The sequence below is a fragment of the Pongo pygmaeus genome, chromosome X, assembly GCF_028885625.2.
Source record: "Pongo pygmaeus isolate AG05252 chromosome X, NHGRI_mPonPyg2-v2.0_pri, whole genome shotgun sequence".
Lineage (NCBI taxonomy): Eukaryota > Metazoa > Chordata > Mammalia > Primates > Hominidae > Pongo > Pongo pygmaeus.
In genome coordinates, this window is record NC_072396.2 from 143236203 (window position 1) to 143252255 (window position 16053).

Genomic DNA, 16053 nt, shown 5'->3' on the forward strand with positions numbered 1-16053 from the left:
TTAACACCTATGTTTCTGCCCAGGCAACATTTTAGCATAATTTGGGGATCTTGGATGTCCTGAGTTAGCATGTAAGTTACTTCCACATAAGTAAAGTGTCACTATATGTACATGCACTATGGAAAAATTAAAATCAGGAGAGCAAATGTTTTTGAGTGTTACAAAATGTAAGTTTTTTAAATAAATGTCTTAATGTGGAACAACTGTTTCACTTTCAAAAGTATTATTAAGGACTGCTTTAAATTACTATTTCTAAATGTTCAACATCACTAATCATTAGGGAAATGCAAATTAAAACCACAATGAGATACCACCTTACTGCTGCAAGAATGGCTATAATTAAAATGTCAAAAAACAACAGCTGTTGGCATGGATGTGGTGAAAGGGAACACTTTTACACTGCTGGCGAGAATGTAAATTAGTACAACCACTATGGAAAACAGTATGGAGAATCCTTAAAGAACTAAAAGTAGCATTGGATCCAGCAATCTCACTCCTGGGTAGCTACTGAAAGGAAAATAAGTCATCATATGAAAAACACAACTGCACAGGTATGTTTATAGCAGCACAATGAACAATTGCAAAAATATGGAACCAACTTAAGTGCCCATCAATCAACGAGTGGATAAAAAATGTGTTATATATACACCATGGAACACTACTCAGCCATAAAAAGGAATGATATGATGTCTTCTGCAGCAACTTGGATGGACCTGGAGGCCATTATTCGAAGTGAGGTAACTCAGGAACGGAAAGCCAAATATTGTATGTTCTCACTTAAGTGGGAGCTAAGCTATGAAGACATAAAGCATAAGCATGATATAATGGACTTTGGGAACTTGGTTGGGGGGAAGGTTGGGAGTGGTGTGAGGGATAAAACACTACATACTGGGTACAGTGTATACTGCTTGGGTGATGAGTGCACCAAAATTTCAGAAGTCACCACTAAATAGCTTGTCTATGTAACCAAAAACCACCTGTAACCAAAAACCCCCACAACTATTGAAACTACAAAAACCTCCACAACTATGTAACCAAAAACCCCCACAACTATTGAAATTTAATAAATAAATATTTAGTAGCATAATCCACAGTTCCCACAATATCAAGTTTACCTTTCAGTGGTTTATTGAAATTTAATAAATAAGTATATTTAGTAGCATAATCCATAGTTCCCACAATATCAAATGTACCTTTCAGTGGTTTGGGCAGAAAATGAGCTGCAGGCTTGTTCTTCTTCACGTGGTTGCCTTTCATGATCTCTCCTTCTTTGTTCAGACCCAGATACCACCCTCGGCCTGACTGCTGCTGACGGTATATCATTGATGAATATGTCACGTAATAATTTTCAAACACTGATTCTTTGAATTTGCACTCAGGTGTGAAAAGTTCCTGCAACAAAAGTAAATAAACAAAAGTTCAGTGGTTATAGCTATGAATTTCCTGTAGAATCATGTGGTATTGCCTTTTAGGAGATTAAGACACACTTTGTAAAAGCTTGTGTGACTGGTGCTCTATTTTAATAGTATAAACTATCATCATTGGAAACCATCAGACTATATAACATTTCACATGATGCTTTAGAAAAAGTCATAAGTGAAAGTGCTATTGATCAATGATTAGCTCTCTTTGTAATAGGTAATGGGAACATTAGAACAAGCCACATAAGTGAAATATATTGGACAACTACAAGAGCCAAGGATTGAAAAGACAAGCATAAAACTGACACATGGAGCTTTGTTCCCTTCAGGGTTCAATATGAGAAAATAAACATTCGGTCCTTGTACTTAATTTTCATGGATTCTTGAGTTATTATACACTACGGTTGTCAATTGCCTCAGGCTGAAATCTGTGTTACAATGCTTTCTGCCTATATTTCTAAAAGAATGCTACAAAGAAAGCCTACCTTTTACTTTTAGGTAAACCAAATTGATTTTTTTTGGATCATTGGACCTTGACTTGAGACAGAAAGAAAAATTCCCCCCTCACCCCATCCTTGCCTTACAGTAACATTTACATGCGCAAATCAATACAAAAGCAAGGAATTTACAGCAATTTTACTAGCAGACATGATAGAGCAGCCCAGTGGACTGTGAACTCAGGAATATGGTTTTCTTGTCATGCATTTGGCCATTTTTACTTTAGACTGGATTTTTCAAATGAAGGGCTCCTGCCCTCAATAGACCATTTCAAGGAAACAAACAAACAAAAAAACCACCACCAACAAAAAACCTTTTGTGTGTTTGAGTGTACACGTGTCTATGTGTACAATAAACAGCCATTAAAAATGATAATTTCTAAGCTAAATGAAATGAATAGTAGATTTGAATCTATAAGTAATCCATAGAGTAGCAAAGGGCCTACTTGGAGTGGAAGATTATTAGGAAAATGCTAACTGAGCTACATGTCATAGAGGCACCAATTAAACTATCAGATTTTTGCTAATTTGCTGAGATGTTATCAGGAAAAACACTTGGTACTATCACCAAAAACATGTATACAAACAAATATTGCAAGCTTTCTGGGGCACTAGTCTTTTAAAAACAATGTCTCCATGGTTCTACCTTCCTTTATTTTCATATTGGATACCATTTTAAGCAATACACACTAGCTGAGCAGCAACATCTGAAGCCCTCTCAGTCACTTCAGCAAAGAGGGATATATTCCTCAGGCAAGGCAGCTTTTCTCTGAAATTTAAGCACTCAAACAATTTCCTTTCCTTTTTTCTGGGATTCTACAAACAGTGTTTCACACAGTAATCTGCCTAATCTCCCCCCACCTTCCCAATCTGGCTCCCAAAATGCACGAACTGAAGTATCTTTTGGGGTTATTTCAGCCTAGGGGCACACTCGATAGATCTTCAGAGGATTCACACAAATTCAACCTACTCAAGAAGCAATGTACTTCTAAGGCAACTGTCACATGTTAGGAACCAAAATGTTCTATTTATGGGCTGTGAAAACTCCTCTTTGTAGGATTTCTCAACATAGAGAAAGCCAAGAAAGTACCAAGAAATTTGACTAGAAGTCTCCACATTTCCTTTAGTGATGAGGACAAGTACATAGAACGTTGCTGAAATTCTTCGGGAATTAAATCACTGTACAGAAAAAAATCATCATTGGAGAATGGATTTTCCTTTCATAAAGAATCAAACCATTTGAAAATAAATCTGGTGAAAAATGCATATGATCAAGACAAATGATACCAATTAGCCACATCAACAATGTATGGCTGACTCCAGAATGGTGAGATGGGATCATTGCATATTCTAAGTCAGGTCCCAAAAATGGGCTGCATTTAATGTCTTGTGTGATAGCAGCATTCATTCATTCATTTAATACACATTTTCTAAGGATCCATTATGTAGTTCGTTGGTGCTAAATATTCACAGGTAAGTAATATGTGGCCTCAGACAGCTTATCATATATTTGTAGGCATCAAGCATGTACACAAATGTCATAGATACAATGTGTGCTACCATAAGGAAAGAAAGGGAGGCTTACAGGAGGTGCTGTATGAAAACAGAAAAAGCCAGACTTAATTCTGACTGAGGGACTAAGGAGGGATTCACAGAGAGGGTATCATTTTCGCCGAGCTTTTCAATACAGAAAACAGGGAAGAATAATATTTGAAGCACAGAGCCACACTTCCTCTACTTTTCCTGTGTTCCCTGTCTTAGTAATTGGAATCCACCATCCTGGCAGTTGCTCACTTAACACTTCAGAGGGCCTTTCATTTCACTCCTGTGCCCTCTAGTCCGTGATCCATGACCTTCACCTTCCATTCCCAATGCCACTGCTCTACTTTCGCCTTATTACCTCTTCACTGGACTGCTGTCATAACATCCTAACTGGTTTCTTCTCTTCAGATGGCAGGTTTGCTTTCCTAAAGCAAAGTTCCCTTCCTTGGGAAATTTTGATGATTTCACCTTGCCTATAGTAAAAACAACAAACAACTTGATGTAACATTTAAAAATTCTCCACAATTCAGTCACTACCATGCCTTCCAGCGTCATCTTCCAGTGTCATTCACCACAGAACCATGTCTGCCTTTGCGCTTTACTGATGCCATTCATTTCCTTTGCTTAGAATGTCATTCCTTTGTTTCTCTACCTACTGGCTTTCCTCTAATCCTCCAAGGCGTAGCTCAAATATGACTGTTTCCAGAATCACATATAATCTCTCCCAATCAGAACTGATTACACCTGTTATCTGTGCTCCCATAAACTCTATCTACATCTCTAGCATGGCCCTGTGACTCACACAACTGTATGATTAGCTCCAGATGGTAGGGAGCTTGTCTTATTTTTTCCCCAATCTACCTTCCCCCAACAAAAATGACACATTAGCACATGGCAGACCACTTGATTATTGTTTATGTAATTTGAATTTCAGAGATTCAGATTTAAATATTGGAAATTCTAGGACTCAGAATTATCAACTAGTAAAAAGTCTGCAGGGAATTTCCTTAATACCATATCATGAAATTAGCTGTATGTAAAATGAGACTGTCACTGCATGGACAGATTCTGCAAGTGTAATTTAGTATGTGTTAAGAATAACATGGCACCTACAACATCAGGAGAAAATCTTGGCAATTGTTACAACTATTGAAAAATGGCAAGGAAGGACTCAATGAACTGAATGCTCTGTCACATCCTGGCAATTTCTTAGTCATCGCCACTAAATTTGGACTCAAAAACTCAGTAGAGAGGGAGAAAAATGAGGCCAAGAAAAGAATGTTGAAGCAACCAAAGGAGTGTTCTGTTCTCTGTGTATGACACTGTCATTTTATCCAGTGTTGAGTAGGCAGAAGAGGCTTGATTTTTATCAAATGTGGAAAAATGTGAGCATCCCACCCAACACAGGCAGGTCTACCAAAAGGATACAGTTTCACCCCTATGTCTCTGCAGTGATTCATATGAATAATAGAAATTGGATTTGTCCCAACCCACGAAATCCCTGTTCAGAGGAGACTAAGTAGATGTATGCCAAGGAACCAATCTACTTTGACTGATCTGGAGATGCTCACTAGTGCACTGGAAGAAGGTACCATAGCGCTCTTGACACATGAGAGGCACTAAATAAAGGCAGCAATCACTGTGTTCTGGATTTAACAGGCACTAGATAAATGTCTGCTATTGTCATTAATGCATGAATGAGTTAAAAAGATGTCATGCATTCCCTGCATAGTCACTGAGAAATTACTTGACATGAGTACAAAATAAAAGATGCTTTAAGTCTTATAACCTTTTATGTGTTGATTTCTCTGAAAAGAAATATATGTTTTGCATATGTTTTTTCAGAAAAATAACAACTTTTTAGTTAATGAAATAATCAGTCTGTCTCTAATATCTTTCCTCTGTATAATCATGTCTATTTCTCTTGCAGTTCAATGTTTGTTTCTTCTCAGTGAATACTGAACCTTTTATTTAAGAAATTCATGGTGGCTCATGCCTGTAATCCCAGCACTTTGGGAGGGTGAGGCAGTTGGATCATGAGGTCAGGAGATCAAGAGCATCCTGGCTAATACGGTGAAACCCTGTCTCTACCAAAAATACAAAAAAAATTAGCCGGGCATGGTGGTGGGCACCTGTAGTCCCAGCTACTCAGGAGGCTGAGGCAGGAGAATCACTTGAACCCGGGAGGCAGAGGTTGCAGTGAGCCGAGATTGCACCACTGCACTCCAGCCTGGGTAACAGAGCAAGACTCCATCTCAATTAAAAAAAAAAAAATTCATATCAGTTAGTATCATTAGAGTATAATGATAATATTTTGGATGAGGAATGAGGAATCTACAGTCAGAGAACAGGTGGATCCAGGAGCAAAATCTAATACTCCTTTTTACCAACGTACTCACATGATTAAGGAGGAAATAATTCTTTGGAGGTTGAAATATCACTGACAAGAATAAAACATTTGAACCCTAAACATCACATCCATATAACATATTGGGGAATTGTTACAGCCACACATGTTAATGATCAGCTGCCCTTCTCAGGGCATATTAAGACCTCCACACAGACTTTGAGAGGCAAGTGAAGAATACATTAGTGCAACCAGTTACGTTGAATATATGCAAATAACTGCAAGACCCAAGGGTGTGCCAGAAAACATTTTTTCCCTCGAACAAAGGCTTGGGAGCAATATAAATTGTTATTCTCTGTTACAGTCAGAAGAAGCAATAGTGGCCTGGCTTGCCCCTGGCACTGAGGGCAAAGTATGGACAGAGTGTAGTATCTCTTTGGCCTCCCGGAGCTGGAGCCAGGTTAATAGAAGAGTGGGCTGTGATGATGGCTTCCCTGAATTGAGCCAAGTAAGGACCATGTCAGTCAGCAGATGGTGTGTAGCTATATCTTCAGTAGCCATACCAAAATGATGAGAGCTAAAATATCTGTATAACATTTATGTTGTTTCAGCGTCTTAAACACATCTCCAATACCAAAAGATACACACCAAGACTAAATGCCTTCCTGATGAAAATAAGTAATTTGGCAAACACAGGCCTTAATAACAGGTTTTTCATAATTTTTTTTCACCCTGCTCTTGTATTTTCAGCTATAGTGCAACTGATAGGGTGGCACTGTTTCATGTGAGTCCGTATCTCAGCAGGATGGGAGGCTTTGAGGATTGCCATGCAGACTGTAAATGTTTCCCTTTAACACATTTCTCTCAAAAACATTTTTTTTTTACATGGGCTGCACTGATTCCCTTGGATCTAGAGAGAACAACAGAGTGTACTGAAGTTGTCCATACATAAAATGGGAACACTAAGTCCTCAGCCTGGCGAACAAAGCCTGTGATGGCAGTGTTGCCAAGTGCACACATCCTGGTATAGATTAATGTGTCTCAATATATTCTATTTAATTCACATGTAACATTTTTTAAAGCAAGAACCATAGAACACAGAAAGAAAAACAGTTGATAGATATTATGAGTAGGCATTTAAAGAATGTTTCATAATGAACCTAGAAACACAGTTTCCTCTTTTCAGTAGGTTTTATAAACCTATTTTAACTAATCTACCTTTTCCTTCTACATTCCCACCTCTCTCTTCTTCTCCTCTCTTCCAGTCACATTTTCAGTAGCCTGACCATCCAATTAATTGAACAATTACTGCCAATAGCAAGGGTCACTCTTCTAATTCTGAGCCATGTTCTGATGATAATTAATTTTCCAGATTAAAAGTTAGGTTATTTAAGCAGGTTTGACTTGTGTGCACCAATTATTCCCCAGCCTAACGAAATTAATATGCAGATTAAAATTAGACTTTCAACTCTGTTAAAAAACTTGAAACAATAAACATACGTGTGCATGTGTCTTTATAGGAGCATGATTTATAGTCCTTTGGGTATATACCCAGTAATGGGATGGCTGGGTCAAATGGAATTTCTAGTTCTAGATCCTTGAGGAATCGCCACACTGACTTCCACAAGGGTTGAACTAGTTTACAGTCCCACCAACAGTGTAAAAGTGTTCTTATTTCTCCACATCCTCTCCAGCACCTGTTGTTTCCTGACTTTTGAATGATTGCCATTCTAACTGGTGTGAGATGGTATCTCATTGTGGTTTTGATTTGCATTTCTCTGATGGCCAGTGATGGTGAGCATTTTTTCATGTGTTTTTTGGCTGCATAATTCACAATAGCAAAGACTTGGAACCAACCCAAATGTCCAACAATGATAGACTGGATTAAGAAAATGTGGCACATATACACCATGGAATACTATGCAGCCATAAAAAATGATGAGTTCATGTCCTTTGTAGGGACATGGATGAAATTGGAAATCATCATTCTCAGTAAACTATCGCAAGAACAAAAAACCAAACACCGCATATTCTCACTCATAGGTGGGAATTGAACAATGAGAACACATGGACACAGGAAGGGGAACATCACACTTCGGGGACTGTTGTGGGGTGGGGGGAGGGGGGAGGGATAGCATTGGGAGATATACCTAATGCTAGATGACGAGTTGGTGGGTGCAGCACACCAGCATGGCACATGTATACATATGTAACTTACCTGCACGTTGCGCACATGTACCATAGAGCCTAAAGTATAATAATAATAATAATAATAATAATAATAAAAAGAAAAAAAAAAAACTTGAAACAATAGAATCTTAAAACATAAATCATGCCCATAGGGGTGACAATGTAACTACCTATATTCTCTATACAGGCTTCCCCTCCACCAGTGATTTCAAAATCCAGGACTAATTATTATATTTAGGGCTTTGATGTTCTCTTCCAGGGTATATTTGATGTGAACGAACTTCATTATTACTGAGATCAAAGCATGGGAAGGGAGAGATTGAGGAAGAGGGAATCAATACTCACCCAGTGCACTGTAGCTAAGCAAAATTATTAATTCACGATAAACAGAATATGGATTGCTCACTCAAATATCTGCTGGACTATTAGATACTTGAGGGCAGCTCCTAACATAAGGTCTGGCATACAGTAAATTATCAATACATACCTAGTGAAACAAATAAATTAAAAATAGAATATATGAAGAAACTTTGGAAGCTCCCTTGTGTAAATCCAAAAAAGGGTTAAATGTGGCACTACATTTTCCAATGAATAGAGGACTATTTTAAAGTAGATACAGGCAAGTCAGAAACTTGCCTATGAGGGCAGAAAAAGTAGGCGATCAAAGGAGGAAAGTGGCCTAGAGGTAAATTCAATTTCAAAACTGGAAAGGATGAGAGAAAGGGGAAGGAGGGGAGGTATGGAGAAAAGGGGGAGAGAGTGAGGGAGGGAAGCAGGGAGGGAGGGAGGGAGAAAAGGAGGAAGAGAATAGAGAATAATAAAAGCAAAACAATACTTAAGCAAAAATAAAGAAATTCCTAATAATCCTGACATAGGCAAGAACCTTATACTCCTGGTCTTTTTGTCTGTAAATAGTTAAGTGTTTCAATTAAATTCTACTAGACTGATTTTTGTAAAATGGTGAAAAAAATCTACCAGTTCTGCTGATCTTACTGGTTGTCGTATGAGGATGCAACGAGATGATCTAGGGTGAAAGAAGCTCTGAATATTGTAAAGCTCCATAAACATGAAATGTGGGATTGCTTCTGATAATATAGGCCCAGAAATCAAGGCCAAATAAATAAATCCACTTTTCAAGATTCTTTTTCACTATGGAATCAATTTACAAAAAAAAGGCCTGGCTATATGTTTTATTAACATGGAAGATTATAAATTCTGTCAAAAATTAGGACTGTACATGAATTACACTTTGTGTTCAGCATTCTCCTCCAAGCTTGGTTCTCAGAGAACTGTTTTGCCTCCTTTCATTTTTCATTTCTGTCTGCAATAGGCTGAAATGGCTGCAGTAATCCAAGCCATAGCACTAAAGAGATGCAGTGCTTAAATAAAAGGGCTTCATGAAATACCATGCCACAAAATGACTTAAAAATACACAGGTTAATTAGCAACCATTTCTAAAGAAATGCAAATTGGAATTAAGAGTATGCACATTGGGACTATTTTGCCTCATATGGTTACACTGAATTCTTTACCAAGACTTTCTATATTCCTAGATATTTCATAGATATTTTAATTTACCTTATGTTGACCCCACAAAATATGTCAGCACAGTGTTGCTTTTTCTCCTTAGTTCTTCACAAACAAAAATAAGAAAAATATTCAGGAACCTGTCAACCAATGGCCTGTTGAAAACAGAACTAGGACTCAGATATGAACATATTTCAGCCCTGGAGTTCATTTAGTCCTCTATACTGAATTGTTCTGGATTTTCATATATTTCTGTAAAGCAATGTCATACAATGGATTATCCAGGCTCTCCATTCTTCCAAAACAATGTTTTATAAAACACACTGAAATAAGCTAGAAGTTAAAGAATGAGAACAAACAAATACAATACATCCCTTCCAGAGGCTAAGATGGGTTATTTTTGTCGTGATATAAAAATTACATGATCCAAACACCTCACTCTCCTGCAAGCCTGGTCAGCAAATACATTTTGACATGGAAGTAGCTTGTTGAGACTCGTGACAAAGAAGAGAGATAGGCCATATGTCTTCAAGACTGTGTGACTGGCCCAAGACTGTGTTAGTCTGACCTTAACCTTGCAGAAGAATACAGATTGTTTAGGCAATCCAATTAGGTGGCAGAGGGTGTAATTCATTTTACATAAAATATGTTCTAGAGAGACTGTGTGAACTGCTGTATATTTTAAAACTATTAAAATATTAGGGCATCTCACTGTTTAACAGAAGTCTGTGGAATTTTTTTTTCAAGTGAAGAACACTTCTCTAAGGTGAATAACCCCCTGAAAACCCCCCTATTAACCTGCTTATTATGTGTATTAATTCAGTATATTGGTTTTTTTAATGGCAGGGTTGATCTATGTGTTTTGAAAGGTGAATCAAATATCAGATATGATTTCTAAAAATAAACCTTCTAGTCTTTCAGCCATTCTCTGTAATTAATTTGTGCCTACTGGATACATAGTCTCTGCTACTATGAAGCTTTCTAATTTGTGGCAGTCCTCTTCCCTGTACTGACTTCAGAGTGGGATCTAAATCCAGCTGCAAGAATATGAGTTCTGAAGTACATGTTATCAGGAGAACAAGTCTTTTTAAATAGCTGTTGCAAGCACTTGACTAAAAATTCAAAGCTTAGGAGCTCTGAAAAATTTTCACAGAGATCCAACCAACTGTCATGCACAAGACAAAGGTCCTTTCTCCTCCTAGATGAATTGAAAAGCTCTGGCAAGGCCTATTAAAAATAAAATGATACCAAGGTGGGTGCATATTATATTCTTGTACCTCAGGATTTTTTTTTTTCTTTTCTTTTCTTTTTTGAGATGGAGTCTCGTTCTGTTGCCCAGGCTGGAGTACAATGGCATGATCTTGGCTCGCTGCAACCTCCATCTCCCGGGTTCAAGGGATTCTCCTGCCTCAGCCTTCCAAGTAGCTGGGATTACAGGCAAGGGCCACCACACCTGGCTAATTTTTGTATTTTTTTTAGTAGAGATGGGGTTTTACCATGTTGGCCAGGCTGGTCCCGAACTCCTGACCTCAGGTGATCCGCCTGCCTTGGCCTCCCAAAGTGCTGGGATTACAGGTGTGAGCCACCGCACCTGGCCAGGAATTTTTGAGAATCATACTTTTGACACACATTGGATAGCAGCTCTGTTACATTTGGCAGGGTTTGTCTCTGAAGAAAAGTGTCACAGTAATTAGGAGTCTGCTTCTTCAAAAACTTTGAAAGGAGACTTTCTTGAACAAGTAGGAAAGTAGTGCTAGACAACAGCAACTGCTCAAATGGAAGTCACCAATGCATTCTTTCTGCTGCAAAACATAAAAGCTGGTGTCACAGGGCAAGCTGCAAAGGCCTCATCTATAAACCAAGGATTTGAATGGATGAGAATGGTGCTGCAGAGGACTATTAAACTGCTGCATCACATTACATCTGCAAATGACTGCTGAGGATAACAAGTGCTAAAGAGGAATCTTTTTTATGAAGAGTCCATTTCTACTCATCATCCCCTTGAAAGGAGCTACATGAGAGGATGCTAGTGGCAGTCATTTGTCACGAATCTGAATGGAGGGAGCCAATTTATTCATTTGAGACCCAAATAGAAGAATTAATTCTAATCTAGGATTTAATGAAAGCCTACTGTGTCCCAGGCACTGTGATAGCCCCCTTTGAAATATATAACAATCTGCTTTACTCTTGAAGGCACCTCTCAGTAATTACTTCCCTCTGGCCTGAGAGGAGAGTTCCTCCCACCTCACAGGTGAGAAAATCACAGCAATGGTGCCCTTAACAAGTCATTTTTAAAATAAACACAATTGCAAGTGCACCTTTTCACCCACAGAGTAGTCACTGGGTAGACAATAGCTGTAATAACTCCCTTCTAAATGTGCAACTTCAACGTTTGCTGAAGGCTCAGCCCTCCCTCCTATTTGTGTGCCCTGGCCCTTTTGAAGAGCTCAGCTCAAAGTTGCCTCTTCCACTTCCCAGTTTTCTGACTGTAGGCAATTCGTGTGTTTTCTGATCCTGCATCTGCAAGATGGGGACAGCATCATGTGCTTCATAGGGAAGATCACAGAAGGCATGGGGAAGCAGTTAGCCTAAGTGGAAATGCTCAACAACTACCAGATCTCTTCCCTTCCTTTAACTTTCCATTTGTGTGATATATAAGAAAATGTAGTATTCTCCCCACCCTGCAACTTGAAATTGGTATAAAAACTGGTGGTTGTCAATAAAAACAGAGAAGAAAAGCACCTTTCCATTTCTGTGAGGGGCTAATGCTACACATTAATTGTATGTGTGAGAAATGCTTACAGTAGTGATTCCTTTTCAAGGATGACAATGCATGAGCCTTTGATTTAGGGCTTAAAATATTCTAAGAATCTAATACTAGAATTACTATAATGTGTATCAGTGAGACCACATGATAATAAAGGGATTTGTGAAATAATTCCATATTAATAGGCCAGATGACATTTACACATCTCACTTTAATTACTATGCTACAAAACTACAATGTTATTATCTCACTTCTTTTGTTCCAAACCACTGTTTTACTAGTTCTACTTTCATAATGTAGGTTACTAATAACAATAATGAAAAATATAACAGTACTTTATGTTTAAGCAGTGCCTACATTTAAAGTTTTCTACAACTGCTTGAATAGTTATGGCATTCAAGTGACAGGTAAGGGACAGTTTAACAAAAGTAATGATAACAAAAGTAATGATTATAATGGGTTTTGGTAGACTTTTAAAAAATTCTCTAAAGAGCTTGTTTTAGAGTCAAAGAAATGAAACCAGAGATGCTAATACACTGGAACCTGGCATTAACACTTTCTGCTGGAGAACTAATCCAGTGCAGGGAAGCAGCTCCTTCTAGAGGAAGCTGGAATCTGTTTACGGTAGCTGGTACTGGCATGTGATATTTCTGGGGCTGCAAGACACTGAAGATCCAGGAGCTCCAACTGATCCTGAGTTCCAGAGGGTAGGAAAAGGTCTGACACAGAGCAGAAGCCAAGCCAGGCAGCCTATCCCCTAGGCCACTTCTTTTTCCATTACAATGGGCAGCAGCACTCCATTTATCTTATATAAATCTGTCCACTTAACATTCTCCTAGATCATGGCATGAAAAGTTCACTCTTCTATTGCAAAAATATTCACAACTGAGTTTGGGCACATGTTGGGTTTTTTATTTCCAGTGAACTCTACTCTAGAGGTATTCAGGAAATGACTCTAGAGCACCTTTACTGAAATTAGGCTTCTGCCTTTTCAGGTACAGATGCAGGTAACACATATAAGGAGATACATAAATTATTTAGTCAGATTCGTGTGTGTGTATGTGTGCACTCACATGCATACATACATGAGAGAGACAGAGGGAAACACAGAAATACAAAGCGGAGAAAGACAACAGAGAGTGAAAACACAGAAAGTTAAAAAAAATGGGCCATTTGCTTTCCCCAATTCTATAAACCTGTGGACTTTGAGAAATATCCACCAACCTCACCCGTGAATGTTTAATGGGGAAGGCTGGAAAGTAAGTTGCCTCCCCTTTGCTGGAGAAGACATCTCTTTACTGTCCAAACTCCCAGCTGTGCTCAGAGTTCAGGGTGAAATCCGATAGGCTGCCCAAGGTAAGTAAAGTTCTTCTGTAAAGTTAGTATCTATAGAGAAGCCAAATAGAGGAGTAAACATATTTCTTCCTGGAGATTTTCCTATGCTCAATGCACATCCATCTCTGGGAAAAAAACAAACAAACAAAAAAGGAAACCCAGGACTCTTGAGAAGTTCAAGATTGGTGCAAACAAATCCTGTGAAAGCTCATTAAAACAAGACACTTTGAAATATGAATGTCACCATCATAAAGTGAATCACATCTTCACAAGGGATATATAATGCTTAGATGTGTAGCTATGTTGCAGTGAACAAGACAACGGTTTCCTATTTATGACTAAACTGCCATCGCCTGTGATGCTGTTTGTGATTATCATCTTATATTATGGCTCTGCAGAAACCACTGCGGTGAAGCCTGAATCCTAAAAATGCAATGCTTTACAGGAGTGTTTGGCCACGTATCTAGCTACAATTCATAAATGAGCCCCTAGTAGCTTAAACTAAATTTGGCTCGCCTTGTATTTCCTGAAATACCGCAACATTTTATATTAATATTTTAAAAGGATTTTGATGACACTAAATTTTGAAATTGGCAAATTACAGTTCTTTATCAAAATATGCAATTTAAATTTTCAAATATTTGTTACCTAAGTATCACTGTAGCTGAAAACACAACACAGTAATATAAACTATGAGAATATATAAAAATGATGAATACTTCATAAGCTTTGTACAACCATTACCTATCTGAAATAATGTTCAGTTCTATTTTCAACAATGTAGACTGTTAAAGTATTTGCATGAGAATGCAAAATACACAAATTATCCCTGCAGGGAGCACTTAAAACTTAAGGTAATTATATAGCATAGAAGTGGTTTCAGATAACTCAAACAAAATAACAAATAATTCTACAGTCACCCTTTAAAATGATTATTATTCTGTGTTACCAGTGATCTTGATCATTTAAAAATCCCTCCTTACAATTACATTCACATGATCAATTTTTACTTTGTTCTTTTACCATCAACCTCTTACAGCTGGCTCTGAAAATTTGCATGCTATAAAAACTGAACTAGTCAGCTAGTAGAGATGAATCCTACAGTTATATTCATGCTGTGAACAGAACCGTAACACTCCCTTAATATATCTTATCATTGCACTTTTATACTAAGCGTGCATCCAAATCAAGTCCTATTTTTTACATTCCTCCTGCTCAAAATCTTTTAATGGCTCTCTGCTGCCTACAGGATAAAATCTAAACTCCCTGGCCGGGCGTTCAAGGCCCTCCACAATCTGGCACCTGCTCTCCTACAACTCTAGCATAAGATTCCTCAACTCAAGCCAGATTGGAGAAGTAAGTCCAGGATGAAAAGTAGGAGATATTTTTTTCTTATGAATGGAAAAATATCGCCTACAAACCAATTACTGTGCTTCAAGGGTAACATATTCTGTGTGGGTAGAGAGAGAATCATTAGGTCACAAGGAGTATGTAACTAATTCCTCCTAAATCTCTTTCTTATGTTCTGCAGTATTATTTTTTTAAATCCTGAAAAATGACTTGCAGTTCTCGAACATCCCAGTTGTCTCATGTCATGCTTCCTCACACTGTGATTTAGCAGGCAGTGCACTTGTGCGAGGCTGCCACTATGCACGCAATTCTTTGGGGCCACTTGATAATAATAGGCACCTCTCCTTTTCACAGCACACAGAGAAAAAGAATCAAACGTCAGCATGTCAGAAACCTCCAGGCTCAGCTTTGACAGGAATGCAAATGCACTTTACCATTGATTATTTCTGAAGACTTTTCACAGCATCAAGGAAGAGGATAATGAAGTTGTATCTGAACAGAAGGAAGCTAAATTATTTATCTCATACTAATTTTTACCAGATGGCTGGTGAAGAAAAATCTATATTGGCAAATATGTTGTATATATTACCTTAAAGATAATCAAGGGGGCTAAAACTTTAAATGTCCACAATATATTTGCATTTAGTCTTAGCGCTCACATTGATTTCATGCACAGGTTCTTCTGAGTGCATGTGATTGGTATACAAATAAATTGTTATCACCAAGTCATTATAAGTTGCATCATCTATTCATGAATCACATCAGCAATTGGATTGCTTCTAATTTTTAAACTCTCAGATAAAATACATTTGGTATGTCATTACATGATGACAGCTACTATATCCCTCAACATCAGGAGGATACAAACAACACTCCTTCCCCAAGAGAAAGTGAATATTGCCCTTCAGTGACAACACAGTTCTCAGAATCAAACTCCCTCAACTAAGCTTCAGGCAGAACTGGTTAAATGCTGACTTCCAACTAAAATAAACACAGTCAGTTGATGGAAAGGTGATAACTGTAAGGGAGACAGGGTGTACCAGATATACATTCTTTTCCTCTCCTGCCCAAGTTATA

At 38.0% G+C, this 16053-nt stretch overlaps 1 protein-coding gene across 8 annotated transcripts in view; it reads right to left on the reverse strand.

The window, feature by feature from the left end:
• FGF13 (fibroblast growth factor 13) overlaps positions 1-16053 on the reverse strand; it is a 610237-nt gene that overhangs the window by 2796 nt on the left and 591388 nt on the right. For all 8 annotated transcript variants that reach the window (XM_063660864.1, XM_063660862.1, XM_063660866.1 and 5 more), the window contains one exon: positions 1194-1392. In XM_063660864.1, coding sequence (XP_063516934.1) covers positions 1194-1392 — 199 coding nt within the window. The remainder of the gene's footprint in view (positions 1-1193; positions 1393-16053) is intronic.